At 49.9% G+C, this 16765-nt stretch overlaps 9 protein-coding genes across 9 annotated transcripts; 4 read left to right on the forward strand and 5 right to left on the reverse strand.

The window, feature by feature from the left end:
• Nucleotides 1-312: 312 nt before the first annotated feature.
• Nucleotides 313-1949, forward strand: M437DRAFT_83429 (kinase-like protein; the record flags this gene model as incomplete). Its single annotated transcript, XM_041027935.1, has 2 exons — nucleotides 313-1059; nucleotides 1116-1949. The coding sequence occupies 2 exons, from the start codon at nucleotides 313-315 to the stop codon at nucleotides 1947-1949; spliced, it is 1581 nt and encodes a 526-aa protein (XP_040880724.1).
• A 1533-nt stretch (nucleotides 1950-3482) lies between these two features.
• Nucleotides 3483-3689, reverse strand: M437DRAFT_46308 (uncharacterized protein; the record flags this gene model as incomplete). Its single annotated transcript, XM_041021242.1, has 1 exon — nucleotides 3483-3689. A coding segment is annotated over one exon (207 nt), but the record flags the coding sequence as incomplete, so codon positions are not given.
• Nucleotides 3690-4926: 1237 nt separating this feature from the next.
• M437DRAFT_83430 (uncharacterized protein) lies at nucleotides 4927-6462 on the reverse strand (the record flags this gene model as incomplete). The annotated part of the gene is made up of 1 exon (XM_041027936.1): nucleotides 4927-6462. The coding sequence occupies one exon, from the start codon at nucleotides 6460-6462 to the stop codon at nucleotides 4927-4929; it is 1536 nt and encodes a 511-aa protein (XP_040880726.1).
• Nucleotides 6463-7629: 1167 nt separating this feature from the next.
• M437DRAFT_27408 (uncharacterized protein) lies at nucleotides 7630-8151 on the reverse strand (the record flags this gene model as incomplete). The annotated part of the gene is made up of 1 exon (XM_041019118.1): nucleotides 7630-8151. A coding segment is annotated over one exon (522 nt), but the record flags the coding sequence as incomplete, so codon positions are not given.
• Nucleotides 8152-9265: 1114 nt separating this feature from the next.
• On the reverse strand, nucleotides 9266-11599 carry M437DRAFT_46370 (uncharacterized protein; the record flags this gene model as incomplete). Its single annotated transcript, XM_041021252.1, has 3 exons — nucleotides 9266-10261; nucleotides 10328-10423; nucleotides 10520-11599. 3 exons carry the CDS (start codon nucleotides 11597-11599, stop codon nucleotides 9266-9268), a joined length of 2172 nt encoding a protein of 723 aa, XP_040880728.1.
• A 1523-nt stretch (nucleotides 11600-13122) lies between these two features.
• On the forward strand, nucleotides 13123-13704 carry M437DRAFT_20156 (uncharacterized protein; the record flags this gene model as incomplete). The annotated part of the gene is made up of 1 exon (XM_041018998.1): nucleotides 13123-13704. A coding segment is annotated over one exon (582 nt), but the record flags the coding sequence as incomplete, so codon positions are not given.
• A 78-nt stretch (nucleotides 13705-13782) lies between these two features.
• M437DRAFT_26439 (uncharacterized protein) lies at nucleotides 13783-14286 on the forward strand (the record flags this gene model as incomplete). The annotated part of the gene is made up of 1 exon (XM_041019100.1): nucleotides 13783-14286. A coding segment is annotated over one exon (504 nt), but the record flags the coding sequence as incomplete, so codon positions are not given.
• A 27-nt stretch (nucleotides 14287-14313) lies between these two features.
• M437DRAFT_45813 (uncharacterized protein) lies at nucleotides 14314-14634 on the forward strand (the record flags this gene model as incomplete). The annotated part of the gene is made up of 1 exon (XM_041021151.1): nucleotides 14314-14634. The coding sequence occupies one exon, from the start codon at nucleotides 14314-14316 to the stop codon at nucleotides 14632-14634; it is 321 nt and encodes a 106-aa protein (XP_040880731.1).
• A 1184-nt stretch (nucleotides 14635-15818) lies between these two features.
• On the reverse strand, nucleotides 15819-16523 carry M437DRAFT_83433 (uncharacterized protein; the record flags this gene model as incomplete). Its single annotated transcript, XM_041027937.1, has 3 exons — nucleotides 15819-16135; nucleotides 16232-16302; nucleotides 16438-16523. The coding sequence occupies 3 exons, from the start codon at nucleotides 16521-16523 to the stop codon at nucleotides 15819-15821; spliced, it is 474 nt and encodes a 157-aa protein (XP_040880732.1).
• Between the last annotated feature and the right edge of the window lie 242 nt (nucleotides 16524-16765).

Consider the following 16765-nt stretch of genomic DNA (forward strand, 5'->3'; position numbering starts at 1 on the left):
CTTTCGGGACGCTATGTCACGACAACCCACGCGAGTCCACCTTGACTACACTGTAACAATGACCTTATCCTTGGCTTGGGCCTACATCTGAAATCTCCAGCTTGGTGTAGGTAGTCCATTGCGTTCTTTCACAATTTCCAAGATCTCTTTGTCCATGCTCTTCCGCATCCGGACTGGGAACCATGGTTCCCGAGATACTCTCTGTCGAGGGCATCATATCGTCCACCATTGGTGAATTTCCGTCCTCAACCATCCCGTTTCTCACCTTGCCATCATCTGCTCGTCGTCAGCATCTCACGCTTACCACTAAATATGGCTGCAGCTGCCCGAGCATTACGAAAAGTCGTCTTGGAAGACAGGACTCCTCCTATACACAACCTTCCTGCCGGACACATCTGGAAGTACAGCAAATCGATCGGCGGAGGCGCCCAAGGGAAAGCACATCTCTGGGTCCACCTAGACGAAACCCAGAAGATTGTCGACCGCATCGTCATCAAGAACTTTGTAGCAGAATCAAAGTACATCACCGAAGATGGTCCCACAGGCCGAGTTCCAACAGAAGCCTATATCAGTCAATTGCTAGTACCGGATAACTCGAAAGAGTTTTATACTGTACCTATACTGGCTTGTCAGCCTATCTCAGGCTCTACTGGGGGTTGGAGAACTTACTCTCCCTACTACAGCCTTGGCAATTTCGAGAATCTGGTCAACAAGCATACAACAGACTCTCCTCTCCCAGAAGCCTTCCTCTGGTTCTTCTTTCACCGTATGGCAAAAGCTCTTGTCGTCATGGACGAAACATTGCGCAAAGACGACAAAGGTCCTGTTATCATCCACAATGATATCAAACCTGACAACATCTTTCTGGGTAGTCCAGGCTCACTCGGTAAAGACGCCGACTTCATCATGTATCCTCCAGCTTACCTTGGTGACTTTGGCCTTGCATTCACTACTCACTTGGGCGACCAGGGATTCGCTGAAGCAGGAGGCGCGTTTGGATGGTGGCCGCCTGAACATCATACTAACGAGGAATGGCGCGGTCGTCCGTTTTCGTCTACGGTAAGTTTGCTGCAACTTATCTAACAAAGAACATTACTGAGTCAAGAATCTCACAGAACGTATGGCAAATCGGGTTTCTTATTCTCTGCGCAATGAACGGTATCACGGATCCTGACCAGCCCAACGCCGATGCAGTCCTGCGCTACGATGCCGGCAGATGGGAACATCTGACAGAGGACGGAGCTTTTGCTGGCTATAGCGATAGTCTCCAAAGCCTAGTCCACGCTTGCTTGTGCTCCAATCCATCCGATCGCATCGACCCACAATCTCTACTTTTCCTTGTTGAGAATTCGATGGCTAAGCATATAGACGATATGCAACGATGGGGCACCATTAGTTGGATTGACAACAAGCACAACGAGACCTCAGGAGACGGCGGGGCCTATCATCCTGCTGTTGCGTCTGATGAACATGGGGAGGAAGGAGAAGAAGCTCAGTTCTCAGTCGAAGATGGAGACTTCTTTCGTCCACCCAGTCACCGGAAACGCAAATCATCATATCCTGATTCCGATCCTGGTTCAAAGCGCTTGAAGAGAACATCCGCCGTGTCGCGCGAGATCCTGCAGAGACGATACGCCTTGGTTGCAAAGCAGATGCAGCTTGGCAAGACAAGTCAAACGCTGGATGCACATCCCGACGACACCAGTTTTATCCTCGCAGACGGTTACAAGCTTAAACACTACAGAGATGAAGAATTTGACCCCGAGGCTTTCTTCAGCAGTCCTGATCCTGGTCCGGTCAAGTATATGACAGTAGCTGAACCTCCCATCCAAGCAGAAGATAATGAAGATGATGTATTGCCTGGTTCGACAGCAGTTGGGGATGGATCTTCTTCGGGATCTACATTCAGATTTACGAAGAAGGACATCCCTTACGTCGAGCTTGATTGATCAAGAACTTGCTACAACCATTCAGCATGTAGACTTCTCGTATAGCCTTTGGATTGCGCGTCTCATGTCAAGACTGCTTTAATTAGACAGAAATCGACACATGCGATCGGTTTATGAATGGCTTCAATATAAACGCTTAGCGCGCATCTCTATCCAATGTGATGTCGCTTGAGACTGCGATAGTCATGTGAATATGCACGCTTGCCATGTCACGACACTTCTGCTTAAATCTGGCGACATCATGCGGCACAGACAGATCATCCTTCATTTGACTGATAAAGCATCGAAATGATGGTCAGTCAGCCACATACTTCCATCTTCTGAGGGGTTTGCGTTCACGGTTCTCCCACGCATAACAATCTGTTTCTCAACCTCGCGCTCCAAGAGCTAAAATCTCGTTTCCATCGACAAGCCTCAGACAAGAACACTTTCTCCAAGATGTCAACATCTGAACCTCAATTCAGCCGCTTACTCTTCAGCAAACACTGCGCGCCAGGAGGTCGATTACCTAGCCTCGAGCAACACCCGAAAAGACACCAAAGATCTCGTGAGAATGGTATAAGACCTAATGTACAACATCTTACAACGCCACAACAACCACAGCAATCAGACAGAAACGCTAGATTGGGATTTGCACGATCTGTGGTATACACTTATCTGCGCTGCTAGCGTTTGTGATGCCGATAGTGCTGAGCAAGATACACTGGCGTGTTATGTGATACATGCACGAAAACTCGGTTTCATGCGTGCACATGAAGGCACTGAGACACCAATACCGAGCAATCAAGGTGGTTTCAAGAAGCTCCAATAGCTCGCCGCCGATCTGGAAGACTTCTGGATGCACACCTCAAACACACTATCCCCACAACATCGCCAAAACCTCTCAGCGTTTACGGCAAGACTAGTCGCTCTGGGCGTTGAAGATGGAAAACTCATTTCCTGTGGGGGTTTCCCTCTTGACCCAAAAACACTAAAAGTGTCACGATATTCTCCGCAACTGGTCGGGGATTCGCAACCCAGCCATGAGGACCTCTTACCTGCTGTAGTGTCTTGGATATCTCACGCCCGACATAAAACCCTCAAGCTATGCATAGAAACCCCACAATCTGGCAAACTTGTCAAGCACAAAACCTGGAGGTCTTGCAATTGGAGCAGGGATCACGGACAACAATCTCAGTATTGAAAGACGGAGGTTTTGGAAATTGCGATTGGAGGAGTTGCAAGAGGGATTGGGTGTTAGGTTGGGGGAGTCTGTTGGGCAGTGTGTGCAATCTATGAAAGCTGCTGAGGAGGAGCTTGGTGTTGATGTTTCGAGATCATAGATGTAGTGGGCTGGAGATTGAGGTGCAGTGACATGAAGGTTCGGTGTAATCGAGTTAGTGGTTGAATCAATCAAGATTTCTTGGATCTTTGACTGTCGAATGAACTTTCTATAAGGACTCATCACGTCCAGCATATCATGCGCGCAATAACAGGCTATACACACCCTGAACAGCCAACCCACACCATCTCCAACACAAATCGAAAGATCTGCTACAGAACACCCTCAAACCCAGTCAACCTCATAGATACCTTGGCACAAAGATTGGTGGCTCCGAACACTAAGCACCCCTGCCACACAGGGATCTCATTCCATCCCAAATCAAAATTGTAGTCATCATGCCACAGATTCAGAGCCACCATGAATAGACCCAGAAAAGGTGCTTGGAACATGAGTGTTGTGGCGACGCGTTTCAAGAACCCTGGATCTGGTTTAGCGACACCTGAAAATTCCGGTCAGGGGTTTGTTTCCATCTTGTTATTTCACTTTCTTGTTTCTTGGAAGCATTGGTAAAGACTCGAGGTGGACAATGAAGTACAGTGCAAGACTTACTTGTAGCATGTGATGAGACTTCGCATTGCTCGAGGTTGTGGGCCTCCATCTTTGTCTCGGTTGAGTACGGAGAGGACAGCGTTTTTAACATTATAATAGATTGCTGTCGTGACTGTCGGTCCTGGTTAGAAATTTACAATAGAAGAACAGACAATGAGAAGGAAAGCAAAGAGGAGACAATACAGGCTTCCAGAAGGATCGTGATATGATGTTCAGGTGGGGGAGTCGATAGGTCAAGTGGAGATGATCCTTCTGCTTCTTGGCATCGTGATGCACACGTCAATGGGGAACCTGAACAGAGAGAACAAAACAAGATGAATCTCTGGCTGGTGTTCAATACGTATGACAAACAAAACAGTAGAAAAAATCCCACGACGAGCGAGTGACGATCAAATCAATAACCTCCCTTGTGCTGCCTTGGTGGCCCACATCCAACTGAAGCCTCTACGAGAACAATCCCCCATATCCCATCTTATGTGACAAGAGATGGGCACAAAGGTTTGCCATGCTAATAGCTAAGGCCACCTGCCACCAGGGCGCATCAGCCATTTTGGTGGCATCGTTGTAGCTGCGGCGAAACCAGTGGAGGGCATTGATGGCTATGAATATGGAAAGCGACTGGATTGCGAAGATGGTCGCTACGCGCCTCGGTCGGCTAGGCTGGGAGTTTCGGTCTTCTAAGTTACATAGATCAGAGGGCGCGTGGCAGTAGCGACACTGGAACCAGATATACCTGTGTCGTTGTATTCAGCCATGTATCCTGGGAGACTTGATTTTTCCATGCTTGGGCTGCGAGAGATCGGGAACAGATCGTATACGGAACTTTTCGACGAGATTGGGCGTCGCGGGAAATTGGGTATACAATTGGTCTCAAAAGGCGCGGATTGAAGCTCGCATCAGTTTTCTAGGGTTCCTTTTGATTTTAACCCCGCACGCTTTATCGTAGACGTGTTGCTTCCGGGGATCTTCTATGTGGAGCTAAACCTTCAGTGCTTCGATCCGCTGACACCCGAACGGAATCTCGGACCAAATGCCTCATTCATGAGGCACTGTTCAGGTTTCATTGTTGCCTCTTGCACATACACCCTGAACGACTTTAAATCCCTATCTCCTCTTCTCCAATTCATGGAGTAAGTCTTTCAACGCTTGCCAGTCCTCCTCATCGCATTGGGGCTGATAAACAACCGCTTCCCCATACACCTTTGCCCAGTCATTGAATGCCTTATCACTGTTGTCGGCCTCTAGCCAGTTATTAGGTCCAGTACCTTCGTCAAAGTATTGATATCTTGCGTCTCTTAATCTACTCATCAGAACGTCGGCTTCGTCGAACGCAAGATGGTCATCCCATTTTCCGTGGCCAAAGGTAAAGTGCTTTAGCTTAGGCAACCCTTGCTGCAGGCGAGTAAAGACGTGGTGCCAGCGTGTGGGCCAAAGCCATTTCTGTTTCGGCGCCATACGGTCTATTTGGGGCTGATACGTCGGACGGCCATCCTTGATCTCGATTGGCGAGTAGAGGACACATTGTTTGTCTGTGTCAACGTTGCGCTCGAGAAATCTTGCACCGACTGCTATCATCGCGTCATCGAGAACCAGTTCTTCAAGTGTTGCTGCGTGACTAAGGATCCAGTCGATATGGTCGTCGTTCACAATGCTTATGTTTCCAAGAAGCAGTATACGCAGCCTTGGAAATCTTGGTAGATTGCATCTAGGATACATGCCAAAGTACATGTCGCTTGCATAAAGCTTGAGGTAAACAAGATTATCGGCTATTGGTGCAAGCCAGTAGGTTTGCAGTTCATGGCCAAAGAAGTCATGGCTCTCAGGGATTTCCAACATGTGTTCCGGTGCGGCGCTATCATCTTCTGTAGCAACCTGGAGGCTGAAATGTGTGATCCTTGACATGACGTGCTGGAAGTTCCTTGCGAATTCATTTTCCTTGTCGTCAGCGTTCTCAATCAGGGCTTTCGGAGTAAAGTCCTGTAGATTCTTGATGCTGAGATTGTACAACTTGCTCGCGGGGTGTTCGCAGTGATTGAGTCGAGCGTAGAAAACGCGCAAGATTTCTTCTCGGAACCGCATCATCTCCATGCAGTCATATTCCTGGTCCCATGACGGGCCACTGCAACTGCTTGAGAAGACCAGTTCCACATGTGTCAGATTAGAGAACTGACCGACTCGCGTCAGAGCATCGAGAAAATAGGGATGAGGCTGACGGTATTCATCTCCAGGGCCAGGTTCTCGACGAGCCCAGCATGAATTACTACCATCCGGTACCATCCTCGTCTGAAAGACAACTTTTTGTACGTGCTGGGACAAGGTAGCTGAGGAAAGGATGTTGTTGTAGCGAGAAGCAGATTCCTCAGTGGGCAGTAGTCGCACACAAGCATATAGATGTGTTGCGCACAAGGTAGAGAACTGCTTTGATGCAAGGCGTAGATTGCGCAAGCTGTCTACATCTGGGCGTGGTGTTACAGCAAGTCTGTTGCATGGACGACTCCTGGAGAATGCTGGATCGTTGACAGCCTTGTACTTGTTCTCGTCATCGTCGTCGTACGAGTCGATTGGATCTGGTCCACTGAGAGCGACAAACTCGGCAATGCGCGCACGCAGCTCTGGCGGAAGTTGTAGTAGCTCTGGCATGTTGAAGAGATTTATTGTGGAAGTTGAAGTCAGGATGAGATGCAGTCGGAGCGACGTCTCATTGATATACGCTGCGTTTCACGCGTGCACGGACAAAGGTGGCTGCCTGCTCCGAGATGAGCTCTTCCGCCTTGGGCGGAGCCACCTGATATGCCTCGCGACTCAGGCAGACAAGCATTGTCAATGGACTGTTAAACCGGTTTCTACGAGATGGTGAAGACAGAAAGTTGTGAGTTGAGTAAATATGGCAAGTCCGTACGATAGGAACTGCTTAGTCAGCATTTCTACTGGGGTCAATTTCCTCGGCGCCTGTCTTGTCTGCCCTTTTCAGCGTTTCTGTTCTCGAAGAAGGCGGCTTGTCTTCACCGCTCTGCTTCAGAGTCAGACTACCGCCGAGAACACTTGCATGGGTCTCCATCGCTCTTGTGCAATTGTTTGTGTGCGGCAATCTTGTTAGCTACAACTTTCCTGCCTTCTGTCACGCTTTACAACCACACCGTCTTGACTCTGAAGCAGACGAAATCTCAAGCCTGGCCATCAGAGATTTGTTCCATTCAAAGCCGAAGTCCATTTAGGAACGCCTTCCGAGCGAGTCCCGTTGGGTAACTATGAATTCTGCGACCTCCGACCTCGAGCAGACCGGTCCAGACACAAGAGCTGATCTGGCCAAGCGTCTGGCGCGTTCACCACATGAGGAGCCTGGCAGAACACAACTTATCTCCTTCCTTTCAACTCGGCGAGGAATTCGTTCAACGCTTGCCAGTCCTCCTCTTCGCAACCCGGTTCCTCTACCTGGATTCTGATCACCTCATCCCCCTCCTCTCTCCAGTCTCTCCAGTCTGTCCAGTCGAAATCTTCAGCGTCGTAACCGTCAAACTCATGCCAGTTACTCTCGTCAAAAGCCCCGTAACGCTCAATTCTCACAGCGCTGCACAACGCATCCGCATGCTCGTAAGCGTGGCTGTCCCAAAGACTATGGTTGAAGGCGAAATGCTTCAGCTTGGGCAGTCCTTTTGCAAAGTGAGCGAACAAATGGTGCCATCGCGTTGGGTCCATCCAGACTTGTGATTTGAGTCCACGACCTCGCCACTTGGGTTGATAGCCAGGCGGATCTGTGGAATAGTCTTTTTCGTACACGACTGTACGGCTAGGAATATCGGCGTACGACTCTCCTATCGTCACCGCCACACCTATCATGGCATCATCCAGAATCAGCTCCTCCAGTGTGTCTGCATGCGACAATATCCACTCCACTTGTTTCTCGCTAGTGAAGCTGTAGTCTCCGAGGATCAAGGTCCGCAAAGCAGGGAAATGCGGTAGGTTCCCAGCGGGATAGAAGCCCCAATAGACCTCTCTATTGCCGTAGATCTTGAGGTACTCTAGTTGTGCCGCAAATGGTTGCAACCAATACTCGCCCAACTCGTATCCGAAGAAATCATGGACTTGGGGGATACGAAGAGTATTCTCGGGCGCGGCGAAATTGTCTTGAGTCGTGATACCCAGTCCCAGCTGCGTGATCCTATTCATCACCCCATCAAAGTCCCTTTTGAAAGCAACTTCCTGCGGAGTGACTCCTTTTCCCATCAAAGCCTTGGGAGTCATGTTTTGAAGATTCTTGATGCTGAGATTGAAAACCTTGGTCGCGTGCACCAAACCCTTGTAGAACGCTGACAGAACCTCAAAGCGAAAACTTATGCCTTCTGGCTCTGCATACAATGACGCACCACAGGTAGTCACAAATACCAGTTCTGCATGTGTCAGATTTTGAAATCCTGCTGCTTGTTGCATGGCAGTAAGGAAGAAAGGCTTGGGTTTGTGATAGTCGTCTCCTGGTGGCATTTTTGCATCTGTCCAGTCGTAGAGTCTTGCATCTGGTTGGAGACGGGTTTGGAAAACTACTTTTTTTACGTAACCATTCAACCTTTTTGCCTCCAGGAGCTTGGTATATCTCTCTGCAGAAATCTCCGTAGGTAACACCCTTACAACAGCGAATATCATCGCCGCAGTCAATTCCTCAAAGATCTTTGTGACCAACCGCAGAGAGCGTAGGCTCGCCGTATCAGGGGCGGGAGATGTAGCGAGAGGAATATTGGAGTAACTTAGACCAGCAAAGGTAGGTCCGTCTGATACATGTTGACCCTCATGACGACTTGGATCGCGGCGTTTGGGGTCTGGAGGTGGAGGAGTAGCGACGTAAGAAACGATTCGTGAGAGGAGTTCTGGTGGGAGGTTGATAAGGTTGGACATCCTATGTTTGCTATGGGTGTGAGATTTAGTGATAAAGTTGTGGTATGTAAATGGGCAAAAGGTAGTGTTATAGTAATCAGAGGTTAGATAGAAGCTTGACTCGTAAAGACAACGCACAGACAAAGTGGCTTGAGGATGCTTAAATGAGGACTACCAATTTGGGTTTCTAGGCAGTGGGAATAGTGCAATATCTCGCTTGTGCAATGCTTGGTATTCAGTGATTAGGCAGCTTCCTGTTGAAGTCGTGTTGGTTGCCTAGATCCAATCTGAGAGGGAATTTGTGAGGCTATACAGGGTCGCACCTTCCACTAGCCGAACTGCATTATCTTGTTGTCTTTCTTCCTTGCGCGTTCCTCAAGGTTGGATTGGCGATTGGTTGCGGGATTCAAAGTTTTGCTCATCACTTCGCTGGTAGGATTTGTTGTCCTCCAGGGGAGGAAAAGGTTCTGGTCGGAAGGATATGCTCAATCTTGTATACTTTTGCGCTTCTCAAATAGAGAGCAAGCGATGTGTCTTTATATTTAACGACATGAATCGTTTCCTACTAACATCCTTACTACCATTCATCATCACCACCACCATAATCGTCATCGCCAATTCCAAAGTCTCCCGTGACATCCCCAGTAGCAGCTTCAAAGTCTTCGTCTTCCTCATAGTGTGGCGAGGTGGGTTGAGCTTCTGCTCCAGGCCAGTAGTCATCTTCGTCTTCTTCCTCCTCATCCTCTTCCTCTGCTTCTTCTTCTGGCGCAGCTCCTTCTGTTGCTGGTTGTGTTGCTTCGTGATGTGGTGAAACTTGTGTGGCTGCTGGCGTAGGAAGAGCGGTCTGTGAGGGTCCAGCTTGTGGTGACTGTGCAGTAGTAGATGGTGAAGCGGCGCGCACGCTCTCAGGTGCTGGGGTCGAGGCTTCCGATGTAGCTCTCGATTCGCCGTGACTGCGATCGCCGTAAATCTTGCCCAGAGCTGCATAGTTGACTCTTTGCGAGAAACCTTTGGGTGCTCTCTTTTCCAGCATGCGCAAAGAAGCATCGGCAGGTGACTCGACGGGTGTTCCTGCGTCGGTGAGGACAGTGCCATCGCCCATACGACCTCTCTTTTTGCGTTTGTTGGTCTTCTTGTCTCTGCCCTCTGCTTCTTCAAGAGCCTTCTTCAATTGCTTGGCTTGTTGGGCTCGGAGCCAGTCTTCGTTGTGTGCGACCCAGATCATTTCCTTGACCTTGACTTGCTCTTCGCTCAAGAGTGCATTGGCGACCTCGGGATCATCGGCAAACTCGTCTTCGCCGATAATTTCTGAGTCTGAGACCAGAGTATGAGTACGCCCCATGGCTTCTAGCCTCAAGGCATTCTGTTGGACGATGGCGGCACGTTGTTGTTCTGCAAGTGTCTTTGCGCGTTCCTCAATCTTCTCTTTCTCGGCTTGTTCTTTTGATGATATACATTCGCGTTCGAGCAGGATGTTCTGAATTTCACCTTCAAGTTCTTCTTCGGCCATGAAGTCGGCGTCTGTCAAGGGTGGTGGGGTGATTGTTTCCTTCTTCTTGCGACCACTCTTGACCTTGACGATTTCAAGAGGTTCAGGTATAGAGGAGGTATACTCATTAGCTTGAGTATTCGAAACGACACTGGTACTTCGGTGAAGAGCGGGGTCGAGAGGAATCTCAGGAATTGCGAAACCGTCTGCGTCACGGCGGGGCTGTTGTGATTGTTGAGTTGCTGCCTGAACAATAGTATTGCTGCGAGCGCTCGATACTTTTTGTCGTTTGGCAGATTGTGCTGCTTCTGCTTGAGAGTGTGATTCCGCGTCAGGTGCAACCGAAGATTGACGGGATGACTCCTTGCTCATTTCGTAAGCCTTGCGCTTGAGCAGTTTTCTCAACTGTTTTTGTTTTCGGAGTTCGGCTTCCATGAGAGATGGTGGGTCGGCTTGTTCTCTGATTCTCACACCTTTCTCGCGGAACTCGTCAATCTTGAGATGAGCAGCACGAGTACGCTTGAACTCTTCAAGACGTTTTGAGATTGTGAGATCAGCCACTTTGACGACGAAGACGACTTCTCTGACGGTGCGACGGAAGTTGTTCATGCGAGCAGCCAGGATGAGACAGGCACCACATAGACCAGCTGGGTGTCGACCAGTCACAATCCAATCACGCTTCATACGACGAATGATCTTGACGGCATCTTCGGCGACTTGGCGAGTCTTTTCACCAAATTCAAGCTTGCTGGCGTACTTGAGGATCAATGGCTCAATTTCGATCATCTTGGTAGTTTCCTTGAAGTCCACAAAGAGGTTAGCCAGCAGACCCTTGTAGGTATCTCCCAAGCTGAAGACGTTGACTGAAATGACTTCAGCAATGTCCATGAGCAAGATGGTGTTCTCGGCCTTGTTTCGACAGGCGATGTACAAGCAAGCACCGGCGACTTCATCAGCACGACGACCTTGAGTGAAGTTACTGTTCGAGGCAAGTTTCCAGATACCCATAGCTTTATCCGAGACATCAGGAGGGATAGGTAGTCGTGCGGTGAACAGGCGCAGGGATTCACGACCGTTGTTCTCGCTGTCCTCTCTACTCTGCATCGAAGCACCCAGTCTGCGAGCAGCAGCGGCACCCAGTGTCTTTGCATGACGCGAGTTTTCATTGACGATGCCACCTTCGACTGTGGCAGCACCAGTAGATGATTCTCCAAAAGTGACTTCAGCGACGATGTTTTGTTCACTGACTTGGGTACCGCAGTTCAGACAAATCTTGGCACCGTCGATGACTTCGAAACTAGGATTGTCGCAACCACATTCTGATTTCTTTGCTGGACGAGGAAGAGGTTTGAAAGAGGTAGGAGTCTTGCCTCCGAGACCAGATAGGCGCTGTGGACGACGAGGGGGAGCAATGCCAGGCATGGTGAAGCAGATAACAGAATTAAATTATGATCGAAAGCCGAAACGAGTATTGACAAAATTGAAATCCTTGTTAGAGATGCAGAATCGGTATACTCCAGGGACCACCAGTAATTCGAGAAGTTATTGGTAGTATCAGGCCTTTGTGAGTAGTGAAGGCTATGCCATGTACAGTGGAAACGCGCCCGAGGCAAACAGGAGCGAAATTCAGTTCTTGGCGAGTGCAGCGCGCCACCAACAAGTCGCGAGCGCAGCGGGCCAGAAGGGTGGTAGAAAGTCCAGATATATGCCTTGTACTCACGTGCGATGCAAGGCTTCGTTCTGACAGGGCGATCTGATGGCAGTCGATGGGTGGTGGAGGATGGTGCAGGCGCAGAGTCGCGGTGCGCTGTGTCAGAATTTTGCAGACGGCCTTCGTTCACTTTCACGGTTCCATGGCGCGGTGGGAAAGCGCGCGACTTCGCCAACGCACGGACTTTCTTGGCGCTCAACAAACTTCTGCGCTTGTGTTCGACTCTTGGAGTGGGCGACCACATTTGTGCCTGCCTTGCGACTTCGTCTTGTTAACCCTTCTTGTTATCCATCATCCATCTTTAGCATATGTCTGCTTTGTTGCCCAAGCATCGGGATATCCGCACACCACCCGTCTGAGCACACATCACTGCTGCTCTTGCTGAGTGCAATTCATGCCCGACTTTATGCAAGCGCACGGTCATTGCTTTGCCGCTGCCAGCAATTTACGCGCCGTCGCTCTCGTAAAATCTATACCATCGCCTGTCCTTCTTGTCCTCGCTCCTCGACTTCTGACGACTGCTCTATGAGATGTCACAGTCATGACCTTGCTGATGTCGAGGGCCACTGGCGCAGTCGCCTCTATCAGGTTGACCATGCCATCCTCTGTGATCTCACGCGTCTTCTACCCATGCCAGAGACGGGAAGTCAGAATTCACCGTCAGCCCGACGCACCTTCAAAACAGCCTGTCAACACCTTCACTGGGGCTGATGCGTTTGTCAAAGCATCCTCTCCTCGGCTTGATTTAGTCCAGTCTACACCTACAAAACTAAGACTTCCTATTTTCCTGAACTCTCTCTTCCCGTTCAATGCGCGGGACTTCTCGACTTGCCGTGTGGATCTCTACAGGAAAGCGGAATATGAACTAGTACGGCTGGATCCAGATGCTCACCGAGCCTATCGGGACAGAGTGGCATTATCGCAACTGAATCGCTCTATTAACGAACCAGAAGTGCGACAGAAGCGGGCAGCTTATAATAGGAGAAACCATGCGCAACGCTCTGCTTCCGAGGACACTTACTGTAAGGGTCGATTGCTCAAATCATGGTTGTATCATTACAGCTGGATAAGGGACACGCTACCCAAACGGCTTGACCAAGTAGCCTCTGGACATACACCTACTACCTCCGGCACACCATCCTCCAATCATCACTGTGGTGGACCAAAGAGAGCTCAATCCACGCCAACTCGTCCGACTGTGGATGACTCCGCCAATCTGTCTCCCTCGTCTTCGAGGAAATTCTCGTCGACTGCCATCGCGCTCACCACCAAAGAACAATACGCTAAGCTGCGAAAAGACCCAGAACGACTTGAGCGTTATCTTGCGAAACGAAGGCGCTATATCAGGGAAAGATATCATGAGCTGTCCCCTGAGTTACGGCAACGCAAGGTCGAGAAAATCAAACGCTACAAGGAGCAGCGATTACAGGATGACATTGAGTATCGCAACCAAGCTACAGAAGCTCAAAAACGGTACGATGCGGCACACTCTATGAACAAAAAACTTCGGCAGTGGTGCACCAGATATGCATGGCTGCGTGAGGAATCGCTGTGGAAATCATACCGTCCTCTCGTCTATGATGAGAAGGTTCGATTGCATTGTGACGGTTGTGGCTATGTAACGCTGAAAGGCCTCAAACTGTGGTGGACCATGCTAACGGACACGAAGCCACATCATCTTTGCCCGTCTTGCTACTTTTCAAGTAGGAACTGGACTGATGTTATGCCGAAAGGTTACGAAGATGTTCAGACTGCGAAAGAACTCAAGGCGCGTAAGGAACAACTCGACCAGTCGCATACTGCAGGAACAAACTCTGCAATTCCTTCGTCACCTTTGCACTCGACCTTCTCGCGCCCAGGGACGAATAAAGCATCCAATAACTCCTCGATCTCTTCTCGAAGTTTTTCTTCCACCTCCGCGAACAACGGCATGTCCAAAGCCCAATACGCTGAGATGCGTTCGAACCCGGAGGCCTTTCGCGCTTATTGGGACAAACGAGCTGCGTATCACATGAAGTGGCATGAGGATGCCACTTGGCGCGAGCACATGAGACGATACAAACGAAACTACAACAAATCAATGGACATTGGCCCAGCCTATAGACTGAGGGCGCTCACAAGACATTTATTGATATCATATCCATGGTCTCGCGCCGGTCTTCCTTGGAAGCTCTATCGGCCTGTTGTCACATCTCAGCCAGTTGAACATCATTGCAGCGGATGTGGGATCACAAAGCGTACAGGAATGAAGTTGTGGTGGCACCGAACATTGGCGGGGTCTGACATCTTCCTTTGCCACGGCTGTTTATTCTCCAAAGGGGAATGGGCCCGCGCAATGCCAGAAGGTTACGAGGATGTCAAGACAATCAAGGGATTTGTAGCGCGCAAGAAACAACTTGCGGGGATCGACGAGGACAAGTACTTTATGCCAACCGAGTCTGATCAGAGAAAGAAGAGCTTCACGAACTGGTGCTCGGGACATGCCTGGTTTCGCCACTTGCCCTGGAAGACCCATCGACCATCCTACACTGAGAATGCAGTGGAGGATCGCTGCGCGCGTTGCAAACACAACAGGCATAGACTCCTGAAACTCTGGTGGCGTTCGGAGAGTGAGACTATATGCAATTCATGCTACACGAAGGGCGACTGGAAAGACATAATGCCTCAAGGCTATGAGAATGTGAGAACTATGAAGGAAATACGCGCTCGGAAGGCAGAACTTGAGAAGCAGGAAGCCGAGCGGTAACAACGACAATACTCATGGTTATTCAGTGCCGACACCCTGTCCATGGGACAACGGCAGAGGAGACAACACAAGTCGCGTCGTATCAGGCAGTAGCACATTGCATTCACCGGAGCTCCTTCGTTACGTCAAACTCTTTACCTCAACAGGGACTTGGATCAACTCTATGCATCTTCCTCGCTTCGCCATCTCATGTGAATGACTTTCAGGGGCTGTTCAAATGCTCCAGAGAGCTTCGTTCTCACCTACATATCCAGGCCTTCCACTTGGCTGTCGCTTTTCTCGCATCCGCAAATCGTACTCATATTATCTTGCTGATCGACTCGCGGACCCGTCACTGCCGCCGAAACAGCACACGAGTTCACGCCTGCAGAAACATCACGAGGTCTTTGCAAGGCGATGTTGATTTCTCGATGCTCTCAATTGCAACCCATTGCGCCAGTTCTGCTCTCAGCGCAATACAGACAGGTCACGGAGAACGGGATGACATGCTTTTCTTCCGAAGTCTGTGTTCAAAGATTTCTGTACTCTGCACGTCAATTGCGATTCTGTGGTACAACCATTCGATTACGACACTATACAAACAATACAATAGATCAATCCTGCAGAAGAACTTTGAGGTTTTGATGGCCGATCTTGGTCATTTCATGCTCTCAATGTCACTTTGGCCCTCCGTGCAACACAGACAGGTCACAGAAAACGGGATGACATGCTCTGCTTTCAGTCTTTGGTGAAGAGGTCTCGTGAGTTTTCTAGTGGTTGCGATCTTGACGCATGCTCATCTGGTGTCTATGCGCCAAAACACATGTTAATATTTGACTCGTGAGAGGAACAGGGAAGAATCTTGTCATGGTTTTTCTTGATATCCCCGCGCCACGAGAAGGATCGTGTGTAGAGGGGTTTGCAGCATCCAGCTGTCGAGGCTAGGTTTCTCAAGGGGTCCCTCGGCCTGGGCTGTTCAAAAAGAGTGGTTCTTCTAGACAAGCATTTGCAGATGCCATTTTTGTGACGAGGAACAAGATATATAAGCACATGTTAGAGAAAGTGTAACATTGTACTCTTGTCATTTCTCACACATCTCGATCATAATTTCTCATACAAAACCCACCTCCATCCTTAGCCTGAATCCCCATCCTATCCCATCCCACCCACCCACGCTGTCCTACAAACCCTCAATCGAACCTCCATTACAAACCCCCATCTTTCTTGTCGGCATTCTCAATATCGCCCACCTCAGCCTTATCCTGACCACCAGGAACAGTTCTCTCTTTGGCCTTCTTGGCCGCAGCAGCAGGACCGCTCTTCTCGGCAGTGTCATCTGCATCTTCGTTTGCGTCTTCGTCGTCAGGGTCGGCGGCTTCTTCTTCGTCGTCGAGTTCGGCGGGATCGACTTCTTCGTCGTCTTCTTCGCCGGGGCCTTCTTCGTCATCTTCGTCGTCCTCTTCGTCGGCGGCGGCGGCTTCGGCGTCTTTGGTCGTCTTGCGCTTTTTGGAAGCTGAGGGGGCTGGGAGGGACTTAGCTAAAGGTCACTTTTGAACGGGGGAAGGGGGGCTTGATGAGGTGAGGTGATAAGGAGGGAGGGAAGGTGAACAACACATACCAGGCTTAGCAGCAATTTCCTCCTCATCATCGTCGTCATCGCCCTCGCCCTCTGCCTCGGAAGAGTCGTATCTATTTTCAGTCTCTGGTTAGCCATCCAATCGCATCCTCAACTTTGGGCATTGCAGTCGCTACTACTCGAATCACGCGTCCGAGTGCTGTTGGTCGTGAAGCGCGACCGCAATGACGTCAAAAAGCGCAACTTACTCTTCTTCCTCTTCGCTGTCCTCAGGAAGCGATTGGAGCTCCTCCTCTTCGCTCTCCTCAGCTCTGCGTTTGCGTGTTCCGACCATTGTGTCTGGTGTTGTGTGTATGTGTCTTGTGTGTAAGGAAGAGGAAAGGAGAAACAGCAGACGTTGAGAAAGCAACAAAGCAAGGCGGCGGAGGAGCGGCTGGGCTGAGCTGTGGGCTGGGCTGGGATAATCCGGGGGAAGCTATGAAGACGTTTTGTGTGTGTTCTCGATTTGGCAAACTGCGGGAATGGCGACAACAAGCAGGGAGCTTGGGCCAGGTGTTGTGGGAGCTGGGGCGCAGA

Source organism: Aureobasidium melanogenum (assembly GCF_000721775.1).
Source record: "Aureobasidium melanogenum CBS 110374 unplaced genomic scaffold scaffold_7, whole genome shotgun sequence".
Taxonomy (NCBI): Eukaryota; Fungi; Ascomycota; class Dothideomycetes; order Dothideales; family Saccotheciaceae; genus Aureobasidium; species Aureobasidium melanogenum.